The sequence below is a fragment of the Haliaeetus albicilla genome, chromosome 26 (assembly GCF_947461875.1).
Source record: "Haliaeetus albicilla chromosome 26, bHalAlb1.1, whole genome shotgun sequence".
NCBI lineage: Eukaryota > Metazoa > Chordata > Aves > Accipitriformes > Accipitridae > Haliaeetus > Haliaeetus albicilla.
In genome coordinates this window covers 21510670-21537023 of record NC_091508.1, presented here as the reverse complement: position 1 = coordinate 21537023, position 26354 = coordinate 21510670, and the positions used below count along the sequence as shown (strand labels likewise).

General features: G+C 35.3%; 1 protein-coding gene across 9 annotated transcripts in view; it reads left to right on the top strand.

Annotated features, from left to right (window-relative positions):
- The window catches only part of DENND1A (DENN domain containing 1A), a 220657-nt gene that overhangs the window by 40489 nt on the left and 153814 nt on the right, over positions 1-26354 (top strand). For 7 of the 9 annotated variants that reach the window (XM_069771314.1, XM_069771311.1, XM_069771313.1 and 4 more), the window contains exons 4-5: positions 14964-15013; positions 20903-21022. The exons of 1 other annotated variant lie outside the window; for it this stretch is intronic. In XM_069771314.1, the coding sequence (XP_069627415.1) occupies positions 14964-15013; positions 20903-21022 (170 nt within the window). The remainder of the gene's footprint in view (positions 1-14963; positions 15014-20902; positions 21023-26354) is intronic. One more of the 9 variants, XM_069771316.1, reaches the window with a different exon arrangement.

Sequence of the window (26354 nt, the reverse complement as noted above, 5' to 3'; positions counted from 1 at the left end):
CCCTTTCTTTGTGTCATTGTAAGACTTGTGTGATTGGAGAGTATTTACAAAGTGCAGGCCATAAATGGAGCATAAACCCCTCTATCTTGCAAAATCTGTGTGCACTAAGAGGACTTAGTTGCTTGAAGAGGGATGATTATAATCCAATTTGATATTTCTGAATTGCACATAGTATTCTTAGTATAAAGTTTTTGCCTTACAGGTTGCATACACTGCACGACAAAACCTGTCTTAAGAGTAATTTAAAATAATAGCTATCCTTTCAAAAGTAGATGAAGAAGTTGGATTGGAAAGGTTGAGTAATTAGTCATTTAGAAAATCTAGAAAAGTAGTTATAGTGTTCTGAAAGCCACTTTGTAGTAAAACCAAGGCAGTGTAAATAGTAAATATATGAAGTATTTGATATTCACTTCTGAAGCATTTGATACTCTCAGTTTGTATAGAGCTATCATACTGCATCATACAGGGAGTCTTTTTAAGTGAAAGCCTAGTAAAAGTTAATGTAGGATAGTTATAAACATTTTCCTTGTACAGTGACCCCTATTGACGAGGTAGCGGTAAAATAGCAGCATGAATGGAAACCTTTGTACGGGGTAGGCAGGCAGTCTGTGTAAAGTGTAAGGAGATCACCTTGTACCTTATGTGCAGATAGTACAGCTGCTGTTTCACTGAAGCATTCTGGAGACGACTTGCCCTATGAAGACAAAGCTGGGTTCTTTGATTCAAGTCCTGAGAGATAGTGGACAGGAATAAACCATGGGCTTTGACTATAGAACTGAGTATTTTCTGATTTCAGAGTATTTTTCTAGACTAGATGTGTATCGTTTAATATAGGAAAGTGAAGAAAATATATATTCCTCGTTTGCTCTTGTTCTGTCATCCTTGTTGTGTGGTACAAGTTGTTTTTTCATTACCTTTTCTTTAGGAAAAGGAGGGAGGGAGGGAGGTGGGAGGCCAGTTTTTCTTATGTATTTCTGTTTATATTTGTGCCTTTTATGTGCTTCTCTAGTATCATTTAATTAGTATTAAAAAAGCAGAACCTTTTCAAATCTAATGTCACTGTGTATGTAGTAGGTGTCCTGGTTTCAGCTGGGATAGAGTTAACTGTCTTCCTAGTAGCTGGTACAGTGCTATGTTTTGAGTTCAGTATGTGAAGAATGTTGATAACACTGATGTTTTCAGTTGTTGCTCAGTAGTGTTTAGACTATAGTCAAGGATTTTTCAGCTTCTCATGCCCAGCCAGGGCACCTGACCCAAACTGGCCAACAGTGTATTCCATACCATGTGACGTCCCATCTAGTTTAGGAACTGGGAAGGGTGGGTGGGGAATCGCCGCTCGGGGACTGGCTGGGTGTCGGTCGGCGGGTGCTGAGCAATTGCCCTGCGCATCATTTGTACATTCCAATCCTTTTATTACTACTGTTGTCATTTTATTAGTGTTATCATTATCATTATTAGTTTCTTCTTCTCTGTTCTATTAAACCGTTCTTATCTCAACCCAGGAGTTTTACTTCTTTTCCCGATTTTCTCCCCCATCCCACTGGATGGGGGGGAGTGAGTGAGCGGCTGCGTGGTGCTTAGTTACTGGCTGGGGTTAAACCACGACAGTAGGGTATACTATCCTTCTTCTAAGTGCATTACAAGGCATTTGTGCTAAATAGAGTTGCAAACCTTGAGAAATACATGGCAAAGATGATTTGCATCTTAACAGAACCTTTGACATAATCTGTTCATCCAAGTTCCATTTTAGAATTGAAGTTAGTAAATCTAAGGATTATAGTAGTTTTCTATGATGAGAGAATTCAGCCAGAGTATGTATTTAACAGACTAATAGAATAGCTGGTTTTATTAATCCATCAGATCTGCACGGAATTTCACATAGCATCATAGCATTCTAGGTTTCTTTATTATTTTGTGTGTTTATTTTACTACTACTTGGTGATTGGCTGCAAAAATCATTGCAGTGGATTTGTGCAAAGCAAAATAGTAGGTCAGTCTTTAAGTATCCCCGAAAACAGTTAGTCCTGAAGTCTAAGGCATGCTGAGTGAGAAAGTACTCAAAACTATTTCTGTCTGGGGTTTTTTGGTTTGGTTTGTTTTTTTGTCTTTAAGTTAGTCATCTAAGTAGCTACTCCATTTTTTCCTGTCTATGAAAGAGCTGAGGTGGAGATGCTGTTTTCCCTGTTCGTTGCATCACTGATAACATTAGTCGAATGTTTTCCCAGTTATGATATCTGTTTTCCAGAAATCATGGTGCTGGGCAGGAGTGGTGAAAGTGCAGAAAACAAATTGTAATTAACTGCCAATTAATCTTTTGAAGGAGCCCAGGAGTTGTCTTGAGTTTGGCCTGAGAGTACCTGAGATAGTTTTGGACTTTAAAGTCTGTGTGCAAAAGCCATGTCAAAAGCCAGTGTCCAGAAGTTAGAAAAATTCTGAATAGAAACAGAGGAATAATTGGGTTCAAGTGTGATGAAATGTAGTTCAAACCACTTTCTAAACAATTTCAGTTTTCTTTCATGTAAAATTTGAATCAATATTGGAAGTTCAATAAACACAATTTGATTTCACCGCAAATTATTCAGATGAGTGCAAATATTACTGGATACAATCGTATGGCCTTTGTTATACAAGAGGTCAGACTAGATGATCATAATGGTCCCTTCTGGCCTTAAAAATCTGTGAATATATGAATAATTTAAAACCTGTCCTGCCAACCCTTATTCGTTGAGGTAGTCATATTAAAATCCTGTGGGACTACTCGTGTGAGTAAAGGTTGTGGGATCAGGCCTAAAGTGAGTAATCATTATCACTTATGTTTAAATTTATTGATAAAACTATAAAATATTCACTTCAAGTAAAGATGGGTTTCTTTAAAATGGGAGATGCTTATGCAATAATATTCTCCTTTGGTTTGTTAAGCCAGTCATTATCAAAATAGTTTAGAAAGTTCTCTTGTTTCCTTCTCTTGAACTATTCAATTCTATACTGGTGCTATTGATCAATTCATAAACAGTTTTAAAAATATTGTTTAAAAACTTGTAATATGTAGGAAGTATCTTTGTTTTGTTTAAAAATAAAATTCAAGCACCTAACAATATGGTGGGTATAGGTATATTAAAATTGTTGGCAATGCTTCTCAATGCATGTAACGGTCTTCCTTGCTATGACTGATTATGTTGATGTTTGCATGTACAGGAATACTGGGAAGTACTATCCTTTGCAAACAGTAGAACTTATTTTGAAATATGACTAAAATAAGTATCAGCAGGTAAGTGGTATCGTCAAGGTTAGAGTTATGAATCAATCTGAGATATGCCATGTCTTATATATTAACAGTCATAAAGTAGTTAAACAATTTCTCACTTGATTAGAGGTGACTTTTAAATCAAGAGTTTAGTGGGATGACTTAGTTATCTAGCTTAAAAATGTGAATTGCTGATGTCTAAGACTGTTTCTGAGACCATACTACTAAACGAGCATTGATAATACTCTGTCTTGCAGTGCTTTTCCCCCGTAATATGTTTTCTATTGCTTCTTTAATGTAACTGTACTATTTTAACAAAGTAAAGAGAACGTTTGCTTTGTAGCTCCTAAAGTAGTCATTAATGCTTCAAAGTTTCCTGAGCACATGGAGGAGGAAACAGTTCTTTGGATTCTCGCTCTTGCAACGTGTCTGCCTGTACCCCACTGTATAAATGCATTAAAAAAAAAATGTGATAAAGAAGCTAAAGCTTCACTGAAGGTGCTGTAAAGACAAAAGGCAAGTGGGAAGTAAAGGTATATTTTTTTTTTTTTATTTGCAGAGCATCCTGTGGCATGTAAAAGAGCATCAAACCAGACGAAACAGCTTGTGCTTTGTTATTTAAATGGATCATCTTGAGTTCTTGTAGCCAGGTGCTGGTGCATGTAAAGGGTAGGAAAGGGAGTTCTAGAAGATTGCTGTCCCTTTGCTTGCATTGATTTCCAACGTGGCAGGAGACTTCTGTGACTTACACTCAACAGCAAAGGGACTTCCTAGAGTTTGGGTTTGAGGCAGTGTGGATGGAAAGATAACTTTCGGTTTTCCTAGCTAGAGACTCTTGCTGTGTGTGATAATTACTTTAAAGTAGGCATGACCTTTTATTTCCTCCACACCTCACACCCCCAAGTGATGAACTGTAGAATCACGTAATGTGTCCATTCTTTTCAGGAGGAGGAATTTTATATTAAAATGTTGTTTCTCAGTGAAGTCTAATGGTGATTTGTTACTTCAGTAATAACAATTATTCAGTTGTAGTCATCTGCATGGCTGTCAAAAGCCCTCTGTAGATTAGAGAGTGTAGGTATGGAGTGCCCTGTAGAAGACAACACAGAAGACGTGTGTAGGAATGCCAGTGGACATATGAGTGCTAAATGGCAGGTATACTGAATTCAAAGTTACTATAACATAGCAAAATAGTAGAATGCATGTCCTGGAAGATATATGTTTTTTAATACTTTATACCTTAGCTGTGGAAGAAAACTAGTCTATAAGAGTGTGTATAACTGGAATTTTGAGATTTTTACATATTTTAATTTCCTAGTACTGCATTTTTTTCATAGCCATAATTGTGAGGTCTGTGTTGGCATACTTGCTATTGGTTTTAGTATAACTTTTAAATAATGTTATGAATAGTGCAAAGCATATAGATTGCATAATGCCTTAATTGAATTTCCCAAATTATTTTGCATGCATTATTCTCTGTTCTTTTTTAAATTTATTTTTTAAAGGAATTATTGGAAAGTAGCCCGAAAGAAAGGATTTCTTGGTGATTGATAGAAGAAATTAACTGATATTCACATAGTCAAATTTTCACATGTGTCTGGGCAGCAGCGTAGAACTGGTGGCATATTATAGAGAAAAGTTGGAAATTATTCTCTGTTAACCCAGGGAAGTCCAAAGTTCTTAGCTTTGTAGTTGGAAAACTTAAGTTTCTAAGTTCAGTCATCTTTGTACATATCAGCTGTCATTTCTTCAAGTAAAAACCACTTTCCACGACTAATGAATGTTTTTACAGTTTTCAGGTTTTTAATCACTATTTTCTCTAGCATATTCTCGTATTTGGAAATCTAAAAGTTGTAAAAATACTGATAAATTTGAAAAGCTCTATCCTCTTATAACCTTCAGTTATCTAAGGTGATCACTGACTCTATCTCATCTCTGCAAAGTTTAATGTTAGAAAAGTTCTTCTTTCCCTGGGGGCACTAGTGTCCTCATCATATATCATCATTTTCTCCTTCCTTCTCCTTTAGAGAATTCTCAAATAGGTATGATGTGAATGCAAGTCTGAGAAACAGGTACTCCTGAATTTTAAAAATTGGTCAGCTGTTGCCCCCTTTGGGATAGTTTTTTAGTTTTCTTATGTTTCCTCAGCTGCAAAAAGTAGATAATACCTGTGTAATGGAGTTGTTAAGTAACTTTATTAGTGAGTAGCTTTAAAGCTCTTTCACAGCGACATGGAGGATCTTGGTCATAGCAATTAGAAGACTTTTGTGAGAAGGCAAATCCATGAATTATATCAGTTTCTGGTATTTGATAACACTGTGCTAGGTATATCCATGGCATTTTTCTTAGCAGAAATGTTTAATTTTTAGGTAAAAATTCTAAAAGTGTTCTTCTGTTTCCTTTTAAGTACAATGGCATGATGAAACTGTTTTTCTCATTACTTCTCAGGAATTATGTATTTTGGTTAGGATTCCCAGTCTGTAGCTGATTTCCTGCTAAGGATGTCACTTAATGGAGAATTTATGATATGGAGCGACTAATTGAATTCAGTATACACTCTAATATTCTCTTTGGTAACCAGTGCAGGAAGAAGTTGGAGTCTGATGTTACTCTCTCACACTTCTTAATGCTTTGAATTTCTATAAAAGTTCTTGTCAGTGAAATGACTTAATTTAACAGTGAGAGGTAGTAGAATTTCTGTAATATGGAAATGGCAGAAAAGTGATACTGAAGTCCTTCTTTGCACACAGGCAGAGAAGTTGGTGGCAAATTCTTACCTTTGCTTCTTAACCATAAAATTCTGCTGTTATCTTTATTTAAACTGTTTTCAACATTGCAAGTGTCTTCACATCATTTTCTTGAGCAAAGGACAGGAGATGATTTTTAATGATATTTACTATTCATTGAACTAAGTTTTTTGTTTGTTTGTTTCTTTTGGGTTTTTTTTCTGGTTGTTTGTTTATAACATCCTAGTGATTAATTTTTCCTTTAACTTAGTTTCCTGTCTGTTGTGCCTGGATGCTGCAGAAGTGTATATGAAAATTTGTACCCAGCTAGAAGAGATTACAATCTTTAAAAGCCAGAACTGGTTTTTTTGGTTGTGGTTCCTGGTCCCTGTCCCCCCCGCCCCCGTCCAGTGTCACCCCCCCTCCCCCCCCCAAAAAAAAGGAATCTCCTGTTGGGGCTGAACTACAGTGCAGATTTATAAAGGTGTAATATCGTTACATGGGCAGGATTTGATTTTAGGTTTTAATTTAGGTTTGGAGCTCTGGCCCTTGTCTTTTAATGTATTATATTTGTGTGAATACATTCCTATGGTTTGCATTACCTCATTAGAGTAAAGATCAAATCTGGCCCAATCTTGTTGTGAACATGACTGAAAAATCTAATTGGAATAGTGCTGTCATAATAGTCTCCTGTGATCATAAAGTTTGTATTTGATAAACAGAGCTCATTTTCAGATACTCTAGCAGATACTGTGGAGTATTTACTTGCATATATTTTTAAAAAGGTTGGACAGTGGATAGTGCAGAAGTGATTAACAAAGCATGATCTTGCCCATTTATGTAAACAGGGTATTTCTTTTGTGAACATGTCTTGTTAACTATCGGTTGCAGACCTTATTGGTGCTTCTTGAATAATTTGTTTAAACTATGCAGTACAGATTCCTTATTTTAGCACTAAGACTTACAAAGGCTTCTTTTAGCAGCCTTTAATTTTGTACTTATGTATGTGACATAGCCTGTGGCTGTGATCTCTACTGTGAATCTGCAGTTGTTTTGGGATGAAAGAAGAAGGCAGCTGGAAACTCAGTAGCTACATCTAGCTGTCTACCTAGAGAAGGCCTTGATTTCAAGTTTATCTAAACAAGCTCGACTAATCCCAACTATCTAGGGGGATCCACTGTCAAAACAAGCAGCATGGCCCTAAGGCAAACACAACCATACAGAAATGAAGGCTGGGACTTCCAATACTCCAATGACTGCATACTGGAGGCTTTTTTTCCTGAAAGAGAGTAAGAGAGGTAGAATTTGCATAATGCCTTTTCATTGGAAACTTTTGGAAAGCTGACAGAGGTCCAGCTTATAGCTCTGTAGCCACAATACAGAGTCTATAGGAGAATCCTTGAATGACCTAACCATATTGAAAGAAAAAATGAAAGCATCGAAGTATAGCCAAGTGAGTGTGGAAAAGAGGGCTGCTGCATTGTCTAACATCTGCTCTACTTCTCGTTAGTTTTGTTCTTTGGTATTCTATGTGGACTTTGGAGAAACCTAAGACAGCCTAACATGAATCCTATAATCTTCCTTCTGAATATTTATGTAGTGTGCCAGCCTCTAAGCTGTCCTTTGCATCTTCCTACTTCCCCCTCATTTTCATGCTCTCAAATGAGGCCAACATTTCAAAAGCTAAATAAATGTTTGTGAATGTTTATAAAAGATTTGCATAAATTTGTCCTTGTTTGACGAAGATCACTTTTTTCTTATGCCAGTTCTGAAATTTTTTAAAGGTTTCAGTGCTTGTCTTGACAACAAAGTCCTGCCTCAGAGAACAATGATTGCTGATTAAGTGGGTATGCAGTAGTAGCTGAATAGAGTATTTGAGACGTCCTCTAAAAGGGCCAGTCATCTTAAGCCAGAATTATAATATTTAACAAATGTTAACCAAAGTATATATTTAAAGCTTTGTTTTTGATGCAATATACCTGTGCAATTGACTTATGGTGTGAGAAATATGTGATTATCTTTTCACAGCTTATAGTGCTCACCTAATTTTTCCTAAATGTGGAAGTGAAGATATTCCTCATTTTTAGTCACTAAATGTTTAAAATGTATTTAATTCAATTAGTATTCTAGCTTTCTGATATTGACACTTCTTATCTTTACCAATTGATCAGTGTTGATGCACATAATTGGACCTAATTTTTATTATTTTTTTTTTGTGCTTGCTTGTATAATTTTTCAATTCTTTGTGATTTAAGACTGGAACAATTATTCCTACAACAGTAGCTGTAGTTTGTTTTTTTTTTTTTTTTTTTTAGCATGTTAGCTAAAATCCATTTGTCTTCAAATAAAACTAAATCTTAATTTTACTGAAGGAGGTTTAGAGACATTTATTGAGGAGACCTCTTTGAAAAACTGCTTAAATATTTAGTTCAGCTTTACTTTCAGATTTTTTTCTACTGGAAAAAAAGTAATAGTCATTTCTGCTCTTTTGTTCTATTAGTTGAGAGGTTGAAGTTGTCATTAAGGCAAAAACTAGAGCTACTTCTCTGACACAGTTTTTATCACATCTGCTGGGCCTGTGTCCCAAGAGGAGCTGTGCAGAGCAGTGAATTCAGCGTAGGCCCATTATCTACTGTTTTTGCGTATGTTGTAAAAGGAGTGAGACCTCAGGGAGGCTTGGAGCCTCCTCCCGTGTAATGTCCAAATCAGATTTGAAGGACTGGTGGCAGGAAAGCTTTGGCCTTGGGGTGTGAATTCTAAGAAACAGAGTCACAATTAGGTTTAAAAAATTCAGGGATTTTGAGCTTTATCTTGAAATATGTTTTTAGTAATGCGAGTAGAAAAGTTGCCCATCTGTGCACATATTTTGTACGTTTAAAATATTTAAATGATAGCAAGCCTCAATATGCTTAGGAAATGTTATTTATCTCATGCTCTTCCTGTTACCAGGATTATGTATATATGTGCTGGTTTTTTTGTTTGTTTTTAAAAAATAGCATTTTCCTGAGAACAGTTGATTACCTTCAGTGAAATGATGTTATTTCATACTGGGTACTGTTCCCCTTCTGACCCTCATACAGGAAGAAGTGGCTTTTGTGCTCCCCTAATTCAAGCTTCATAATTGCTCAAAAAGAGCTAACGGATTTTTAGAACACTAAGCAAATGGATAAAGTAGTGCTGTAAAGTTGTATTGGAATACTAATAGAATTAAAAAAGTAGAGATAAAACTAAAGTAATTTAAATTAATGCTATTAAGCAAATTATGCTCCTGACTTTTTGGGGTAGAACATTCTTTTAAAGAACTGATTAAAATTTAATTCTTAAAATATTTTGAGCATTATAAAAATCGGTAACGTTCAATACTGCTATAAGAAGTAAAAAGATTTTATGATAAAATCAATGCAAGATGAAATTTGACATGAACATTTTAAACGAGCAATGATTTTTTAAAAAAGAATCTGTGTTGTAACAGTTTTCTAAAAAGTAGAAAAATCTTTAAAATCTAGAGAAATCCTGTTTTTAAGTTTATTGTTCTTTACTTTCTCTGCTTTGTAATCTTGCAAAATCTCAGCTTTTTGTTGTGGCTGTGTGACACTGGCCTTTGCATGCAGGATACCTTTCTAATTTGAGAAGTAGATTTTATAAGCTGCTTGAATTGGAATGTTTCTTCTGGTTTTTAACTACACAATTACATGGCATTTGTTAACTGATGAGAATAATCTGTAGTAATAACTTTAGGAAAATTTGACGTAAGATCATATAAACTGACACTAATAATAAATGCAAATTAAAGTTTAAATTTTCAAAACACAGGATGTACTGATCCCTGTTTGTTATTCATCGCTGTGTTCAAGTTAGTGGTTGAATTTTTTTGTGCTGGCGCTGCTTTATTACATTTATATTCTTTAAATAAAATTTTAAGACATGACTACATTTCCTCATCCATTGTAAGTAGTTGCTTTGTAAAATGCTTGAAGTAGTTATCAAAACTTGTTACTGAGGTACTTACTGTTGTGCAGAAAGATGTTCCCTTTCCTAGGCAAAAGTATATGAATTTCTGACCAACTCTGGAAAGCTAACAGAATTTATGGTGTTCTAGATTGTTCTGTACTTTTTCTTTCACCACTTTTTGGGTTTTAAAGAGAGTTATTGTCAGGTTTAAGTTGGTTATTTGGGTCCGCTGGCAACTTTTTAAATTCTTAAACCTGTTGTCCCTTTGCAGTGGATGATTTAATTAATCGTTAGCTTAAAATTATTCAAATAGATTACTTAAATGTAAGAGCAGTTTACAGTTTTGTGGCTATAGGGTAGATAAATGTACAACCCAAATTTCAAAGTAATTGGATAATATTTTGCTTCAGTTAATATCTTAGCACTCTTATGCTATATTAACATTTTTGTAATGTTTGAATTTGAAGTTGTTTCTTAGCAGAAATAAAATAATCTATAGTTGCTTGCTGGTCAAGTCAGGATCCTGTTACCTATTCTTACCTTCCTTGATCCCATAAGGCTGGCTGTCATTGTTCTCTTCTTAACCCTCATTGCTCTCCAGCTTCTCCTCCTTCCTTCATCAGTCTGTTGATGTGTTCTTGAAACTCTCTGGGTGTCCCTCCATGCGAAGAGGATGGATTTCATGTTTGTTTTGTGGATTCAGATGGTATTTCAAGCTGGTTAAGATGAAAACTATTTGTATTTCCACCCTCTCTGTTTAGCGTTTCACTTAGAGCAACCTCACCTATACTTCACCTCTGGTTTAAGGTCAAGGAAATAAACCAGCATTCATCTTTTTCATCACTGAGTCATCTCTTCTCTCCATGGAAAACTCACCTTACTTGCAATGCTCCATTCTCTTGTAATATTTGAATTGTCCTTCTGTAAAAATGTATGTGCTTTCTGTAATATGGTTGTGGGGTTTTGGGGTTGTTGTTTTGTTTTGTTGGTGGTTTTTTTTTTTTCCCCCCATGATCCACAGCTAAAGGTCTTGTCTGTACTCTAGGTAGTCTTTTCAACTTCCTGTTTTTCCTCAGGTTTCCCAATAGGCTTCCAAATACAGGTCCCCAACCTGTTGGTTTTTGTGGTTTATTGTTTCCCTTCTCTGACTCACATTAATATTTGAGTGTCTTGCCTTAATCATTCATCATTTTTCACAGATTGCCTGTATTTTATTTTCATTTCTCTCCAACTTCTACTTACACTTCTTGTTCCACTTTGAATGTCTGTTGTATCGTGCATCTTTCTAAGAGTAGATTGTTTGCATTAGACCATCAATTTGCATATCACTTTATCAGTGCAGTTTTATTTAATTGTAGCTGCAGCATGGCATTATTTGTTACCGATGTTCATTTGAACAAGAGAAATAAAGCAATCCTGTATATTTAAGAGGCTCTCAAGTTCTTCCATTGACTTGGTAGTGGGAGCATACGGTAAAACGTTTAAAAATAAAAATAAAAAAGACTTGAGTTAAGATACAGCTTGCACATTAAATTCACAAATGAATATGCAAAATTTTTCAGCAATGTTAAGCTTTCTTCACTATTTCATCTCAATATATAGATAATTCGGGACATAAGCCAAGTGTGTATTGTGTGTATTTAACAACCTTGCTTTCCATACGCTTTTCAAGAATATCTCGTGTGTGTGTGTGTGTGTGTGTAGGAAATCCTTTTAGAGACTGCCTTACCTTCATAAATTGCTATGTGACACAAAAGGGCTGAACACTGTATTCCTACCTCATTTATTTTGAAAACTTTGCTACTGAAACCAAACTTAATCAATGAGCTCTGTGTTGTCTCCGATAAGTTATGTACTGGCTTTATTGATTGGGAAGGATTTTAGAAAACCCATGTGGGGTTTATAATGTCAGCAGTGTTTTGATTATGAAAAGAGTTGGAACCTTGGGACAAGGAACCAGGTGGTGTATGTCCTAAAGCCACTGGTGACACGGCTGGGCTGAATCCCTCAAGGGACACAGTTCATGCCCTGCACTTTAACTGTGGTGACTGGCTGCTATAGATGCACTTTTTGCTCATTAAAATGTTAAAAATCAAACTGCATGTAAAAAGATTTGTGAAAATATAAACTTGGGGATTGATCCAGAAAACTGGCATGTGATACCCTAGAGACACTGGTTTCAGCTACTGGGTAATTTACGCTTATCAGCTGCGTGTCCTGGATTGTTTGGGGATTTTTTTTTCTTTTCTTCTTCTTTTTAGGGGGTTTTGCTTTAGAGGCATTTATGTAGGTTTTTCTTTAAGAAAATAGGCGTAGGGGAATAAAATAAGAAAACAGGCTATTGATACTACCTCTGTGTTTCATGTCCGGTAAAAACATAAAAAGGATTATAAGATGCTGACATGGAGTGATTCTAGGTTTGGTTTTGTTATGTTTTTTGTTTGAAATCATAAAGAAATTACGATTTTTCTGGGCCATAAGTAACCACTCACCTGTACAATTGGTAGGAAGTTGTATATTATATAGGCATTGCTAATCTTTCAAACTGAGCAGTATTTAAAGGGAAGGTGGGGGGGGGATGCATTACATTCATAGTAATGAGCTTGCAACTTGAGCAAAAAATGAATAGTTCTCCAGTAATTGTATTTCTTACATGCAAAAGATCAGTACATGATTTTTTATGTATTTTTTTAATAGTTTAAAAATATGTCTGTGGCTAACCTGTACTAGTCTCAATTTTTTAGTTCTAAATCAAGGCGGATAAGTATATGTATATGATGACTTGCAAATTATGTCCAATAACATTATAAAAGCCACATAATAATATCACTGTAAAATCTTTCTTTAAAAGACAAGGCAATGTATAGTGGTACAGATTCAATGTATTGCCTCTTTAAGTGAAAATTTCATTTTCTGTGTTTAGGAAGTTATATCAAGAAACAAGTGCAAAATAAGTTCTGAGTAGTACACTTATCCTACAATAACACAATGCTGATGAGATGATGAAGTGTTTTAGTATGTGAATGTTTTTACTTTCAGTTACAGTAATTATTTAAATCATCAAAATAATGGAGACAATATATTCTGCCATTTTGTGGTCACTGATGATTTCTTATCTTTTAACACTTTTATTTCAGAATTCTATGTAGGAGCTACATGGCTTTGTTTTTAAAAGATAGATGTGCAGTCATTATTTTGAGGACAATTTGTATTGATAAGGCCGATAATAATATAGGCACTTTACTCTCCTGCAAATATAGTTTTGATTTTTTAAAAATTCTAGGGGGTTTGTTGCTTTGGTTTGGTTTGGGTTTTTTTAAAATTTTTATGCATTAAGATTTCAGTTGTGGGTAAAGGATAACTGTGTAATAGCTAAAATTTGTCAAGATGTAGTTTTTGCGCGCAAGCAATCGGAGTTGTACAGCAGACGGTTGATCCTTGGGGAAGTCAGTGAGATTCTGCACAAGGGTGAACCCAATCACATTAATGAGGTCTTTACTATAAAGGCATTATTTTGTATCAAAATACATATTTCTGCAGAGTTTACTCTGAAACTTATATAGCTCCTTTCCAAGTTCCCTGCTGAAATTGAAAGGAGGATACTTCTTTGCTTTACATGGCATTCTTCAATAGATCCTTTCTTGTTCTTTAAAAACAGGAGGTTGTTAAATAATCTATCAATAAACTGTCAAGAAGTCAAAGTTTCCATATCTGTTTCTGCCTGAAATCTTAAGAACTTGCCACATTTTAGTTGTCAAGAAACCTCCAAAGAAGAGTCTATGAGCAGTTGAGCCTGAAACCATTGCTAAGAATGGGATATGCTTATTTGAATTATGTAGGAGGAACATGTTCTTGCAAGGGAGTCAATATGTTTTCTGCTTCATTGAATAGGTTATTAGATTGATGTAGTTTATTTGTTGAATGATGGCATTGGTTTTAGAAATAAATGAAGCGAGAAGCATCAATTTAGTTATTGATAATTTACTGCTATTGGTCAGAAAAGTGTGGAATTTATCAGAGGGTTTGTCATTTAGTCAGGGCTATCTTGTTTCAGCTGAAAGCAGAAATATAGTTTACATTTCAGGTCCTGAAATATTTAAAGGTGAAGGAGAATGAACAATGAATTGGCTCGTAGTAAAGGTCTGCAAACTGGTTAGACATTTATGGTGGGTAGTGGATTATAGAATTCAAATTTTGAATATTAGAGAATAATATAATGTAAATGGATTACTTTTGTCTATGAACACAACTGTTTTGGGACTAACATGTTTCTGGTTTTGCCTTTTTAATGACTGTATTTGTTTAAAGTTGTAAAATTGAAAATGATTAATTTCTCTGCTGATCATGTTTTCAGTTTTCATATTCATTCTTTTTATTTGATATTATGCAAAGGCTATACTTAAAAGTTTCTTTGTGTTGCTGTTTTACAACTTTTAGAAAATGGTTTGTGGGCTAAACAATTTGTATTAATTTTAATACACATTATTTTAATCAGTCTTTTAACACACAGATTTTCTTTCCAATAGCAGTAGGCAACGTTAAACATTCCTGCTATGAGACCTATTGGCTTTATCTTTTGTTATTTATCTTGCTGATGTTAGGAAGTATTCTCTAATCCCCCAGACCTCTGTTCCTAGGTAACAGTCAAAAGCTGTGCCAGCAGAAGTGGTCCTGCCAGTCCAAACCCATGTGGTTTGGTGTTATTCACTATGATCCATATGGTCAGGGTAGAGATTGTCCCTAGAGAGGTGTTAACACTCAACAACCCAACCTCCTCCTACTCTTTGGAGAATTGCTGGATGGCTCCTGCTGCCTGCCCATGTGTGAATCTTGATTAATTTTTCATTTTTAATGAAGTTTGATCATGTTTATTATTTCACATGATTGACTGCCTGGTACTCCTTCCATGTAATTGATAAAGCCCATATTTCTTCATCTGTCTCTTATTTCTTCAGGGCAAAGTTGTGAAATTGTGTGATGTGGTTAATATTAGATTTATTGGTCCCACTAGATGTATAAATTATCTCTTTTTCTCTCCACAGGAAGTTCTACAGACTTTGACCAAGTTTTGTTTCCCCTTCTATGTGGACAGGTAGTGTTAGCTTTTCAAACTTTACAAGAAAATAAGCTTGTCAATAAAACCACTGTAGAAAATAAAAACCATACCATTCTTAACATTCTGTCTGCTTGACTGTGATTTAAAGCACCCAAGTGCAAATTATAGTCTTAGAATCACTTTTTCCTGGGGTTTTTATGGGCACCATCAAAAAAAAAAAAAGTTTTAAAAGTTTGAGCTGTTCAGTGGCAGCAGTAAGAGTGCATTTTATTTTACTTCCACGTAATGGTTGAATGTGAAAATGCTTAGGTAGTGGTTGTCAAATATGCATATTAATATCAAAGCTTTGTGCGAGTATGTATTTTATTTCTTAAATGCCAAAATCTGGGCAGAACAATGAAATAAGTGCTTTACATTTAAAGGCCTCTTGCTGGAATGCTGGTGGTTTACTTGGTGGCTACTTAATATGGCTTCTAATTTGGGGGGGAAAAATTGTAAAGTAAGTTACAGTGGATTTGATAGGAGCTGAGAGTATTTAATTCTTGTAATTTAGAAAACTCCAGAACTTACTTAGTTTTTTTTAGTTTTGCTTTTACTGTGAGTTATTTTTGATGGTTTTATGAAAAGAACAAGCATTGAAATTTAGAAAGGATGCACTACTGCTCACATTATCTATAAGCATCATTGAATTCATTAGAATCACTTGTCTTAGGTCAGCTAACACACTGAATGGTTTTGATTGATGAAATTGACCTTAAATGTGATTAAGCTGCTAGAAATCTTTTTCTCATTTTAGTGAAATCTGTGATATTTACAGTAGAAATTGATTTTCTTTATAAATCAGCATCCATTTTTAATATCAATGGTTTGAGCCATTGTTCAATTTTTTTTTTCCTTTCATTTTTTTCCCCCATCCATAGGCCAGCTTGTATTTCTTAGTTATCTTGAAATACTGTTCACTAGTTTCTATGAATGGAGATGAAATCTCACTATGCTTCTCTGGAGATAGGAGTCTACATAATAAAACCACTGCTACACTTTGTCCTCCAACATAGTAATCTGGGCTTTTGGAGGAAGCTGAAAGCTTGAATGGATCATGCAGACGATATGTTCTTTCAACCCTCCAGGTGGTTCCTGCAGATCAGGGTTGAGAGACATTGGTGAGGCACTGCTGGAGACAACTATTATTACCAGTGCCTCTGCTGTACCTGATTTGTACATAAAAAGAGAATTTGAACATCCTGGGCTGTCAACATGAGCTACTTAACCAGTGCTTGTTGACTCGGATGACCTTCAAAAGCCACAAATTTGTCTTATAATTTGGAATCACTTTTTGCTGATTATCTTTTTCCTTTCCTAACGGGAGAGAGTAGGGAAGTACTTATGTTTTTCTCATGTATGTGTTTCTGTTAGAAATATTTATGCTTACTCTGCGTAAAGTTATTGTACCTAGGGGTTTTGTTTGTTTTGCTGTATTTTGTTTTTCCCCAGCAATATACCATTTTGAAAGATAAGAACACTGAAACCCCATATGGGGTGCATTTCTGGATTCCCTTGTTTGACTGAGTATCACAGTCACTGAAAAGACTGTAAGCCAACCATTTTGAACATAAAGGAGAGATTGTAACCCATGGCATACTTAATAATTTAAAATGAAGAATGGACTTTCAATAGTCCAGAAGGTAGAGGACATCCAAGTTAAGGATATGGCAGCTGAAAGAGATGTGTGTGCTACTTCTCTTCCTGATGTAAAAGTACACACACAGGTGCGCATAGATGTGTGCGTAAGTTTATATATAGATAAATACTTGTTGTAGTCCTCCATGATCTAAATTTGACTTAGCTTTGAACTGTGTGTGGGAATTAACCTGCCAGTTACAGTAAGAAGGTAAACAGTCTTATGTCACTGAATGCAAATGAATTTAACGTGACCATGATAACGAGAAAAATAAAGTGCATCTTAAGTGCAAAATGTTCTTCATCCTTTAGCTACTTCCAGGTTTAGAACTGATCTAATACCTGTTCTTAGAGGCTATTTCTGGAACTCAACAAGTGATAAATTTTCACTAGTTGGTCTATTCTTTCCCTATTTACTGTTAACCAACTACTGAATATTTATTTATACGTTTCTTATACTGCATTTAAAATAAAGTTATTTAAAGTAGTGAGCAGGTAGCCCAATAATGAAATTAGTTCAGACAATGCTTTAATATTCCCCTCAGTCTTCTCAGTAAACACTTTTTCTACTTTGAGATGAAAAGAAATTGCTTCTAGAAGAAATACTGTCTTCAGTTACGTGTCAGAAAGGTCCTTACAGTTGTGTCTTACAGAGTTGACTAGCACTCTTTAGTGGGATTTTATCCCTATGTGCCTGAAAAGTGGTATGTTGAATCAGATCTCCAGTTACTGTAATTCTTAGTCCTCAGGGTGTTTTTTTTAAATATATATTGTTTTGTTCATTCTGGACAAAAAGAGCAAGAAACAAGTGGTTTCAGTAAAGGCCTTCCAAATACTTAGGTACTATTCCCAGTTAACTAGGTTGCCTTGTTGTTAGTATTTTAGTATTAGAATCTCTCTGCAGTATTGGGAGGTTTTAAAATTATTCTTCTTAATATAACAATGGAGATACTGGCTCATTGTTCAGATAACTTAGGAACATGCGTTAATACCTTCTGCTGGAATAATATTCTGGGTAGGATGTCTCTTTAGGATCTGTGGAAAAATTATCAGTATGACTTAAGATGAAGAGATACTGATACAAATGATCAGAAATGTGTAGTCACTAAAGAATAGATGCTGCTTTTCCTTTCACCAGCTCAGAGCCCAAAGTAGCATTACCAGTCATAGAACTTAGGTTTTCAAGTCCTGCTAGAGTCATGTCCCCAATTTATACCCTGTCTGTGAGGAGTTTGACTTGGGGAAATTTAACTTAACGTAACTACGTTCTGTGTTACGTGCAGTATTGTGCCAGGCTTTCAGTGGAAACTTCTTGATGGTAGAAGTGTTCTCAGTGGTACTTGAGTTGAGTCTTGCTCCTCTGACTTTGATGTTGTAGATATATACCACTGTTTAACAAGTGCTGAGAAAGGACGTAAGTCTTCACCTACATGTGTGTCTCTTCTAAGGCTGCATGTTTTATAAAGCAGGTGGCAAAAACTGAAGATGTACTATTGCCTCTGCCAGATTGCTACTTCAAATGAGATTTTGAGGCGAATCAAGATCTTCTGCATATCTGATTGTTCTCTGTGCTGAAGGTTTTGGCACTCATTGACACAGACTCTTAAGTCTTTTAATATTGATTCTTTTTATATATATTGTTGCCAGTGGTCAAAAATGACCAAGGACTAGTTGCCCTTTCCTTTAGGGAGTGTACTGTGAGTTTTCTAATCTTACACTTGCAGGATCAAGGCAGAGGCTATTCTCCAACTGCAGGAGTGAAGAACTCCACCTCAGTCAAATTTCATATTAGGATTAATTTGTGTTAGTCAGATATAGCTAGTGATGGAGGATTTTTAAGAAATCACTCTTCCTCTCTCCCCTTCCCTCCAATCCTAACTTCTGTCTGCCCATTTAGAGGTGAGATTTATGGTGCTTCCATCCTGCTAGGCTCTAAATAGACCTTCTTCCCATTTGAAAATAGAGCTATGAATCTTAAGTCTTGATATTAAGATCCTAGGAAAAGCACTTTTTTGCATTGGGAAGTTCATCCTTCCATGTGAAGAACTGGTAACTGAAACTTGAGCAAGACCTCTAAGACATACTTAGTTTCTGCACATCACATAAATGCAAGAATCTTTAGGTTTACTTTGGAGGAACTTACCAATGTGTCACAATTGCTTAATAAACAAGCTTCTCCCTGCTGCAAATGAAGCATGTTTTTTTTCCCCGTTCTGTAATTCTAATTGTCAGCTAGAATGCTATTTCTCACACACGCTCTGCTCTCAACCTTGTTAAAATTAAGCATATAATCCCCTTTTAAAACACCATACTAAAATCACCATAGTAACATTACATCCAAGCTTTACAGATAAAACACAACACCCATAAGGGATTTTTTGGTATCCCCTAGCAGCTCAGTGTGGTTTATGGAAATGGTTGCTCTGTTGACATTTAGATTTCGGTAGGATGATAGTACTTACACTGTCTAATTCTCAGACTACTGAAATGTTTTAAAATATCTGTCTTTTTGTTCACCTGTGAATTTGGAGCACTTTTTTGTCGTCATCACTGCATGTTTTTCCTTCCCTGTTTGGATCCACTGGAGGATTCTTCTTTCTAAGCTGGACAGTGACATCTTTCCGATCTGGATCCAACTTTTATTTCTGCAAGTCTTTTTTTCTCTTTTTCTCTAGGCACTGACTGTATAATCTCCCACATAAATTGTTTATTGTGTTATATATGGCATCATAGAAGAGAATATTTGCTCGCTTTTAAGGCTTGTGACTGTTAGTTAAATGGCCTTGAATTTAATGGGGTTTTTTTGTTGCTCTTGGTAGGACTGACTTGTAAAGATACACATGTAAATGCTCGTCTGTGTTCTCAGTAAACCTAAAATAAACTAGAACATAACCTGAAATAAGTGTTAATTTCATATCATTATGAGGTCTCGAATAGATTGAAATTGGATGAAAAATCCTCTAATAATTACATTAGTCCCAGCTTCACCACTAAATGTCAAAATTTCTGTTAAGAGTAAAACTACATCTCTACAAACTGGGAGGTGAGTTGGGCTTGGTTCATATGGGATCTGCTGTCACAGTACATAAGCGTTTGATTAACTTTAGACAAATGTGGGAATATCTCAAGAATGTCTTTCATTTTGTTAATAACTAGCATTCAGAAAGTGCCATGCTTTAAATGTAAAGCATCTTATTTTGATCTTATTTTATTATTTTGAGCATCATCTAGTAGTGGTAAAGTACAGATGTGAATTATAGTATTTCTAAAGACATGAATTTTTAAATGCTGGGGTTTGGGTGGTTTTTTTGTTTGTTGGTTTGGTTTAGTTCTTGTTTTTTGTGTTGTTTGTGGTTTTGTTTTTGTGTTTTTGTTTTGGTGGTGGTGGTTGTTGGTTGTGGGTTTTGTTTTGTTTTGTTTTCCAAAACTGTATTTTTCCAATTTGGGCAAATTTTCCTATAGTGATACTTTCCACTGTGTTGTGAGTAGGAGCCAACATCTAAGAATGTTATTAGTTCACTTGAGCTATTCTTGAAGAGCCGTTAAGTTCTTGCAGATGAGGCAAATGACTCTTAATTTTGAAAAATCATATAGAAGTCCTACAAAATTATTTTTATAGTCATGGCTGGCTTTAGCACAGTGTACTTTTGATTCTAATTTCTCTTTTTGTCCTTTGTACACTATTCTAGTCTTTCTTTTAACTGATTGCCTACCTCCTAAAGTAAAGGAGAGTCACCTGGCATGGTTCCAGTTGCTGAACATTTTGGAATGGTGTATCTGGCATACATACAAAATTGGTAGATGGATAGTAAAGCTTCTACAAGTCAATATCCAAGTGTTGAAGAAGCTTAGCATGTTATTAAACATTGCCTTGCTCTTGGAGTAAACCAATTCTCAAACAAAGAGTAATGAAATATTTTGGGTTATATGAGAGAACATGGGTTTGGTTTGTACAGTGTGTACTGCATTGAAGACAGTTGATAGTCATAACCATTTTCATTTAAAGATAAATGCATTTTTAGTATCCTCCCACTCTTAAAAAATGGGAAGAAAATCCCCCAAACCCACTTGTCCCTCACCAAGCAACTAGCGTATTTAAGTTTCTAGAGGGTGTATACTCTCAAAGTTAATTTCTAAAAAAAACTCTGCTGAAAGAGGAAATGTTATAGGTTCAATGACTTGAGTAGATACTTTTGACACAAAGTTAGCTCAGCATTAATTTTTTCCTCTTACTCTCTTCATTTTCAGCCATGCAGTTAACCAAGTTGGGCAGAACTTTACATTTGTGCTTACAGACATTGACAGCAAACAGAGGTTTGGATTCTGTCGCTTATCTTCTGGGGCCAAGAGCTGCTTCTGTATCTTAAGGTAGGTCTGTGGTTTGGCTTTTGGCTGACTCTAGGAAACAGTGTTTGACTTTGCTGTGTTACACTCAAATTATAATTGCCAGCTGTTCAAAATTATTTTCCTATCTGGTCCTCAAAGTCACTGCTCTTCTGCAGAAGTGATGCAAAATATCTTGCACTTTGAGTTCCTCTGTAGATAACTGTATTTGTTTGTAGTCAATGTTCTTGAGTTAACAATGTGGAAAAAAAAATGTCTCTCTGCAGTAATTTGATATGACATAGCATGATGGCAGCTGTTATCTTTAGCTGTCACAACTGATCTTGTTAAGACATTTTGTGGACATTTGTATATGCAAGTTTTAATAACAAAGCATCTGTTGGTAACTGCAAGAATGTCACTGATGCTCTCCACATCCTAAAAGTTTGTATGTGTGAGCTTTACTCTGTCCCGTTGAGGGTTTTGTGAAGTTTGTCATAATGAAGACTGTTAGTGGAAGTTGGGAACAATGCATTTCACATAGAAAGGGCAAAGAGGCTCTATCAGAGTAGTTTTTGATGACCTCCCACAGACATGTTGGAATACAGTCCGTAATTTTCTATTTACATTTGCTGCAAGAAATGATGCAAGTAAAATCAGTTTTATTATCTACCAATGTATTAGTTCCATTAAGAACTTCTGTGGGTTGAAGATTTCCACATGGCATCCGGCCTCTCTTGTGCTAAACAAATTTAAGAATGGTCAATCTTCTGCTTTCTGCTTTTTGCATGTTCTTGAGAAATTGGAAGTTTCGGAGCAATGGCCCAGGTAGAGATAGCTCAGAGTTAACTGTATGAACAGCCAGGTAAGTGACTGAACAATTGCTCAAGCAATCACAGATGAGGACAGTTTCCTCTATGAGCAATTGCAGACATGTGTCTCAGTCGCCTCTGGTTTGCTTTTCATGTGAGAGAATCCAGTGTAAGAACAAGAAGAACTTGTCTTCGTTCTATGAGTACTGTGTGTTGCATGTGACAGAATGCGACCTTCTGTATATATGTTATTGAATATGACCCCTCTGGAGAATTTCAGGGATAATGTTGCAAAATCTAAGAGCACCTATCAAGTACAAGGACACTTCTCATTTCATTGGGTTGCATACAGCAATGCCGTGGAATAGATTTTGCATTGATGTATGTATTTAAAATGAATGTCTGTGCCGTTTTTGCTGGCACTAGACGGTGAAGATACCAAAGGTTTGTTACCTTGTACTTCAGCATTATACTGATGGCAGTGATCTGCAAACTATGCCTTTACTAAGAAGCTTAATATTTGGAGAAATTATTGTGAAATCTACCAAAATTACTAACTAATTGCGTGGGAGGCAGAGTGACAGGTGTTTTCTCAGTATCTTCCTTCATTCTTTCTTTTCTCTAGTAGACATTTCAACTATTATTAGCTATGGCAATCCAGCAATGTGGACCGTATACTGAAGACAAGAAGGTATTTCCCTAGCTGTTTCCCCATAGCTGCTACTCTGTATAGTTGGGGTGCTGATTCACTCTCACGTGGGAAGTGTCTGGTTACATAAGGTAACTTTTCCTGATTAATGACAAATTAAAGGGGAAACACAGTTTAGAAAGAAAGTGTGAATGAGGAGTAGTATGAGTCCCTTCTTGATCTCTCCTGGATAAGAGTTCTTTGCTGTCAGCTTCCTCATGTTGAGTGAATGCCAAGAAGAAATGGAGGAGTTATATTGTAGTTAAATGCCTTCTGCTTCAACTCATAACCAAAAAAAAAAAAAAAAAAAAAAAAAAAAGAGTTCCAGTGCAGTTACAGCAGTGGATGAATTGGGACTGAGACTCTTAGCTTCATTCCTATTGCTTCTTTCTCCTGTGAACTAATGAGAAAATGAAAGTTCATTATTAATCCAAGTGACTGTAAGTTTTAGAGGGTAATAAGGAATGTAGATCAGCATTACACAGATTCACTTGCCCTATTCCCCTATAGTTTTCATAGTTTCATTCCTGCTGTGCTTAGCATCACATGGATGTATGGAAATCTTTGATTAAGTTTAAAAATTGCATCTTCTAGGTGTTCTGTGATTTTCTTTTAATGTAGGACCACTGAGTCTGTCTCTCTTATTCCGTTTCCTTTTTTCTTCACTTGATTTCTAGCTAATTGTGAAACTACAATGATCAAATATTGTACGTAACACCGAGTTGTAGAGCGCTCTAGCATAGATGACTACTTTCTGCATTTCAGACAGCAGAGGGCGGACAGAAGCACAAAAGAAGTGTCACAGATGGTCTGGTGGGGTTTTTTTGAGGTTCTAAGCAGTGAAGTGAGTTAAAAAAACCCCACAAGCTCACATACCACACATTAAAATCTCCTGGGTAACTTGGAATTCTGGACTACCTTCTTCAATGCAGTATGTTACAAAACTTAAAATATGCATTTTAATTATTTTCTTTTCCAAATGATGAATGCATAGTAAGTTGAGAGCTAATGTCCAAGTCATCAGATTCTGAGTTCTAATTTGGCAATTTCGATATCCTAGTAAAATTTCCATGCCCAAAGATTTTTTCTTTCTAAGGCTTCATTTAAGTACTTCAGGATTTTGACTGAAATGAAATAAATCCTATTGGATGTGCATTAAGAAGCTGGATTTTTTTGTTCCTAGAGTTTTGTTTTGCTTTAATCTAACTTCACATGAGATTTGGCATGGGCTTTTGAGGGTGAACAATATAGGTAGTTCTGAATTTAGTGAAGAGCTGTAGTCTTTCATTAAAAAAAAACCCAACCAAAAACCCACAAAAAAACCAAGAAACAAAAAACAACGTGTGGAGACGTTCCCAAGCCTCTGTTTCTCACTCTCCTGAGACATCCTCTTCAACTCCTTAATCAGGCATGTCCCCTAGTTTTGTTCTGGAATTTGTATACTTTTGTTTCTCATCTTTTCTAAGTCTTCTATGTATGTAGAGAGGTAATGTTCTTTCATTAGGGCAAAAGAGTCTGGAAGGTGTCAAAGAAGTTCAGAATTTGTTCTTGATTGCTATTTCCTGCTAATTGAAGTGTACTGAAAGATGGAAACATACTGATCTACTGATACGATCTCAGTGATAAAAAATAAAATAAGACTATAAATTTATCTTTCTGCTTTCATATGTTCTTAAAGCATGTAGATGCTTTCTGATTCTTAACAAGTTTTCATGCTGAGGCTCTTAATTTTCATTTCCTCATCGTTTTAATGTTAGATCTCCTTACTAGCTTATTCATCTTTACAGATTTCTAGCAACTAGCTGTACTAAATTCTCCGGAAGCCGGTTTGTTGGTTACGTTGTGAACACTGTTGTTCAGTGGCTCAGCTGTATTTGCCTCTTTGGTTAATTCCTGTGATGTAGAACTCTTAAAAGGCACAGGCATTGATGTATTTCAACATTCTCTTGATGGGAAAGTAATGTGTAAACCAGTTTGTATTAGTATCGGTAAGTGTACTGAAAGGAGTAGAGTGTTCTGTTTTACAATCTGGTTTCTCAAAGCTTAAGTGGACAAACACTTCTGTATGTGGTCTGCTCATAGTGGGACACAGTTAAAAACCTCATAGCTAAAATTACTATAAGCATGATACTTCCACTTGTACTGTTTCTAATGGTCTGAAGATAGGTGAAGAAAATGAAGATAGGGTATATAAACCTATAAAGAGACTGCTGAACATATGAAATACTGAATTCTATGGAGGCATTGAAACATGAAATTATTTTTTTTTTTCTACCTTCAGAGAAAGATACCAAGTTCTTGTATGAAGACATTATTTAAAAGTGCATATCAGTTTTCATTGTAGTTGGCTTTTTTGTCCCGACTTTTATATGGTGTAGAATCTTCGATTCCTGACAACTTTGTCTTTCCATGCAATCATAAAAGAAGAAAAAGTTCTGCTTTCGGAATGTAAAAAATCTTGTTAGCTCAGTCCGAATACTTTTTTTGATACCCTTATTGGAGAATGTTTATATAATAGAACAAGTTTTATTTTTTTTTAATATTTTTATCTTTTGTCTTCTGAAATACTTCCAGAATTCAGTATAAGGACCCAGTTACTGATGCTTGAAAAATTCTTCAGGTTATAAAAATATAGGATACAGTAATTTCTTCAAATGTCTGTTTATTCTATATTCTGACTATTTGAACTTTAAAACAAGTTGCATGTTTATGAAACACACTGCTTTTAAATAAAAAATAACGGCAGTGTTGACTGTATGGTAACCTATTTAAATGTATGAACTGGTTTAAATGTGTAAGTCAGTGTAATGATTTCAGGTTATGTAACATAATAAAATGATGACCTGAGTAGCTCTATTTTTTTTCGTATAGATAAAAAAATCACAGGCATGTTCACCAAGTCAACCCTAATATTTAACGTGTACTTCTCTTATGGCAGTGTATATTTGAGTTTAAAAAATAAATTTTGTAGTTTAACTGAGAAATAATATTTTTGTATCGATTTAACTGATCTTTTATAGTAAGTAGGTATAAGGCCAAGTATAATACTTGTGCTCTTCAAAACCATTTGGCAGAATGGTTTTGAAGTAACGTTATTGCTGTTACTTGGTTTGCTTCATAATCCCTTATTTTTTAGTTAAGATTCTGAGGCCAGTAATGTGAAAAATTAAATGAAACCCACTCTGAAATAAAAATGTGTTTAAAAAAACCCAAACACAAAACATCCCCAAACCCCCTGCACTTCTACAGTACAATATAGCAATCCTAATTGAATTGTTTTTAACATTTTTGAAGAAACTTAGGCTGTGTAAAACACTATGTTCTTAATCTAGCCTGGATTACTGGTGTATCATAGAGTATTAAAATCTATGAATTGTTTTATATATGATTCTTCGCTGATTGTATTTAAATATATTTTCCAGGATGTCACTAAGCTTGAAAATATTATGATTTACTGTTTCTTAACTTACAAAGCTGGACAGAATGTCCGTTACAGTTCTCCATTTCAGTAGAAGTCTAACTCATAAAAGCTATGGTGATCAGAAGTCAGTGTACTTGTCCATCTATGCAGATAAATATGTTGCCTTGTTAACTGCAGTTTCTCCACAAATGTGATTTTGGTCAATTTAATGCTGTATTTAATTTGCAAAATTTCTTTTCTCCAGATATTATTAGAACAGCTTTGAGAGATGTTAGGTAAATGCTGCCAGACCATACGCAATCATTTATCCCTCAGAGGCTGCCTATATGTTTTTTTTCCCTTTCCTATCAAAAAGAGTAGCAGCAATAATAGTAAAACCTTTCTGAGACGAGAACGTGAATGAGATGACAGTAGTTACTGCTTTGACAATACTGGAGAAGTGTGTGGTAGTGGACA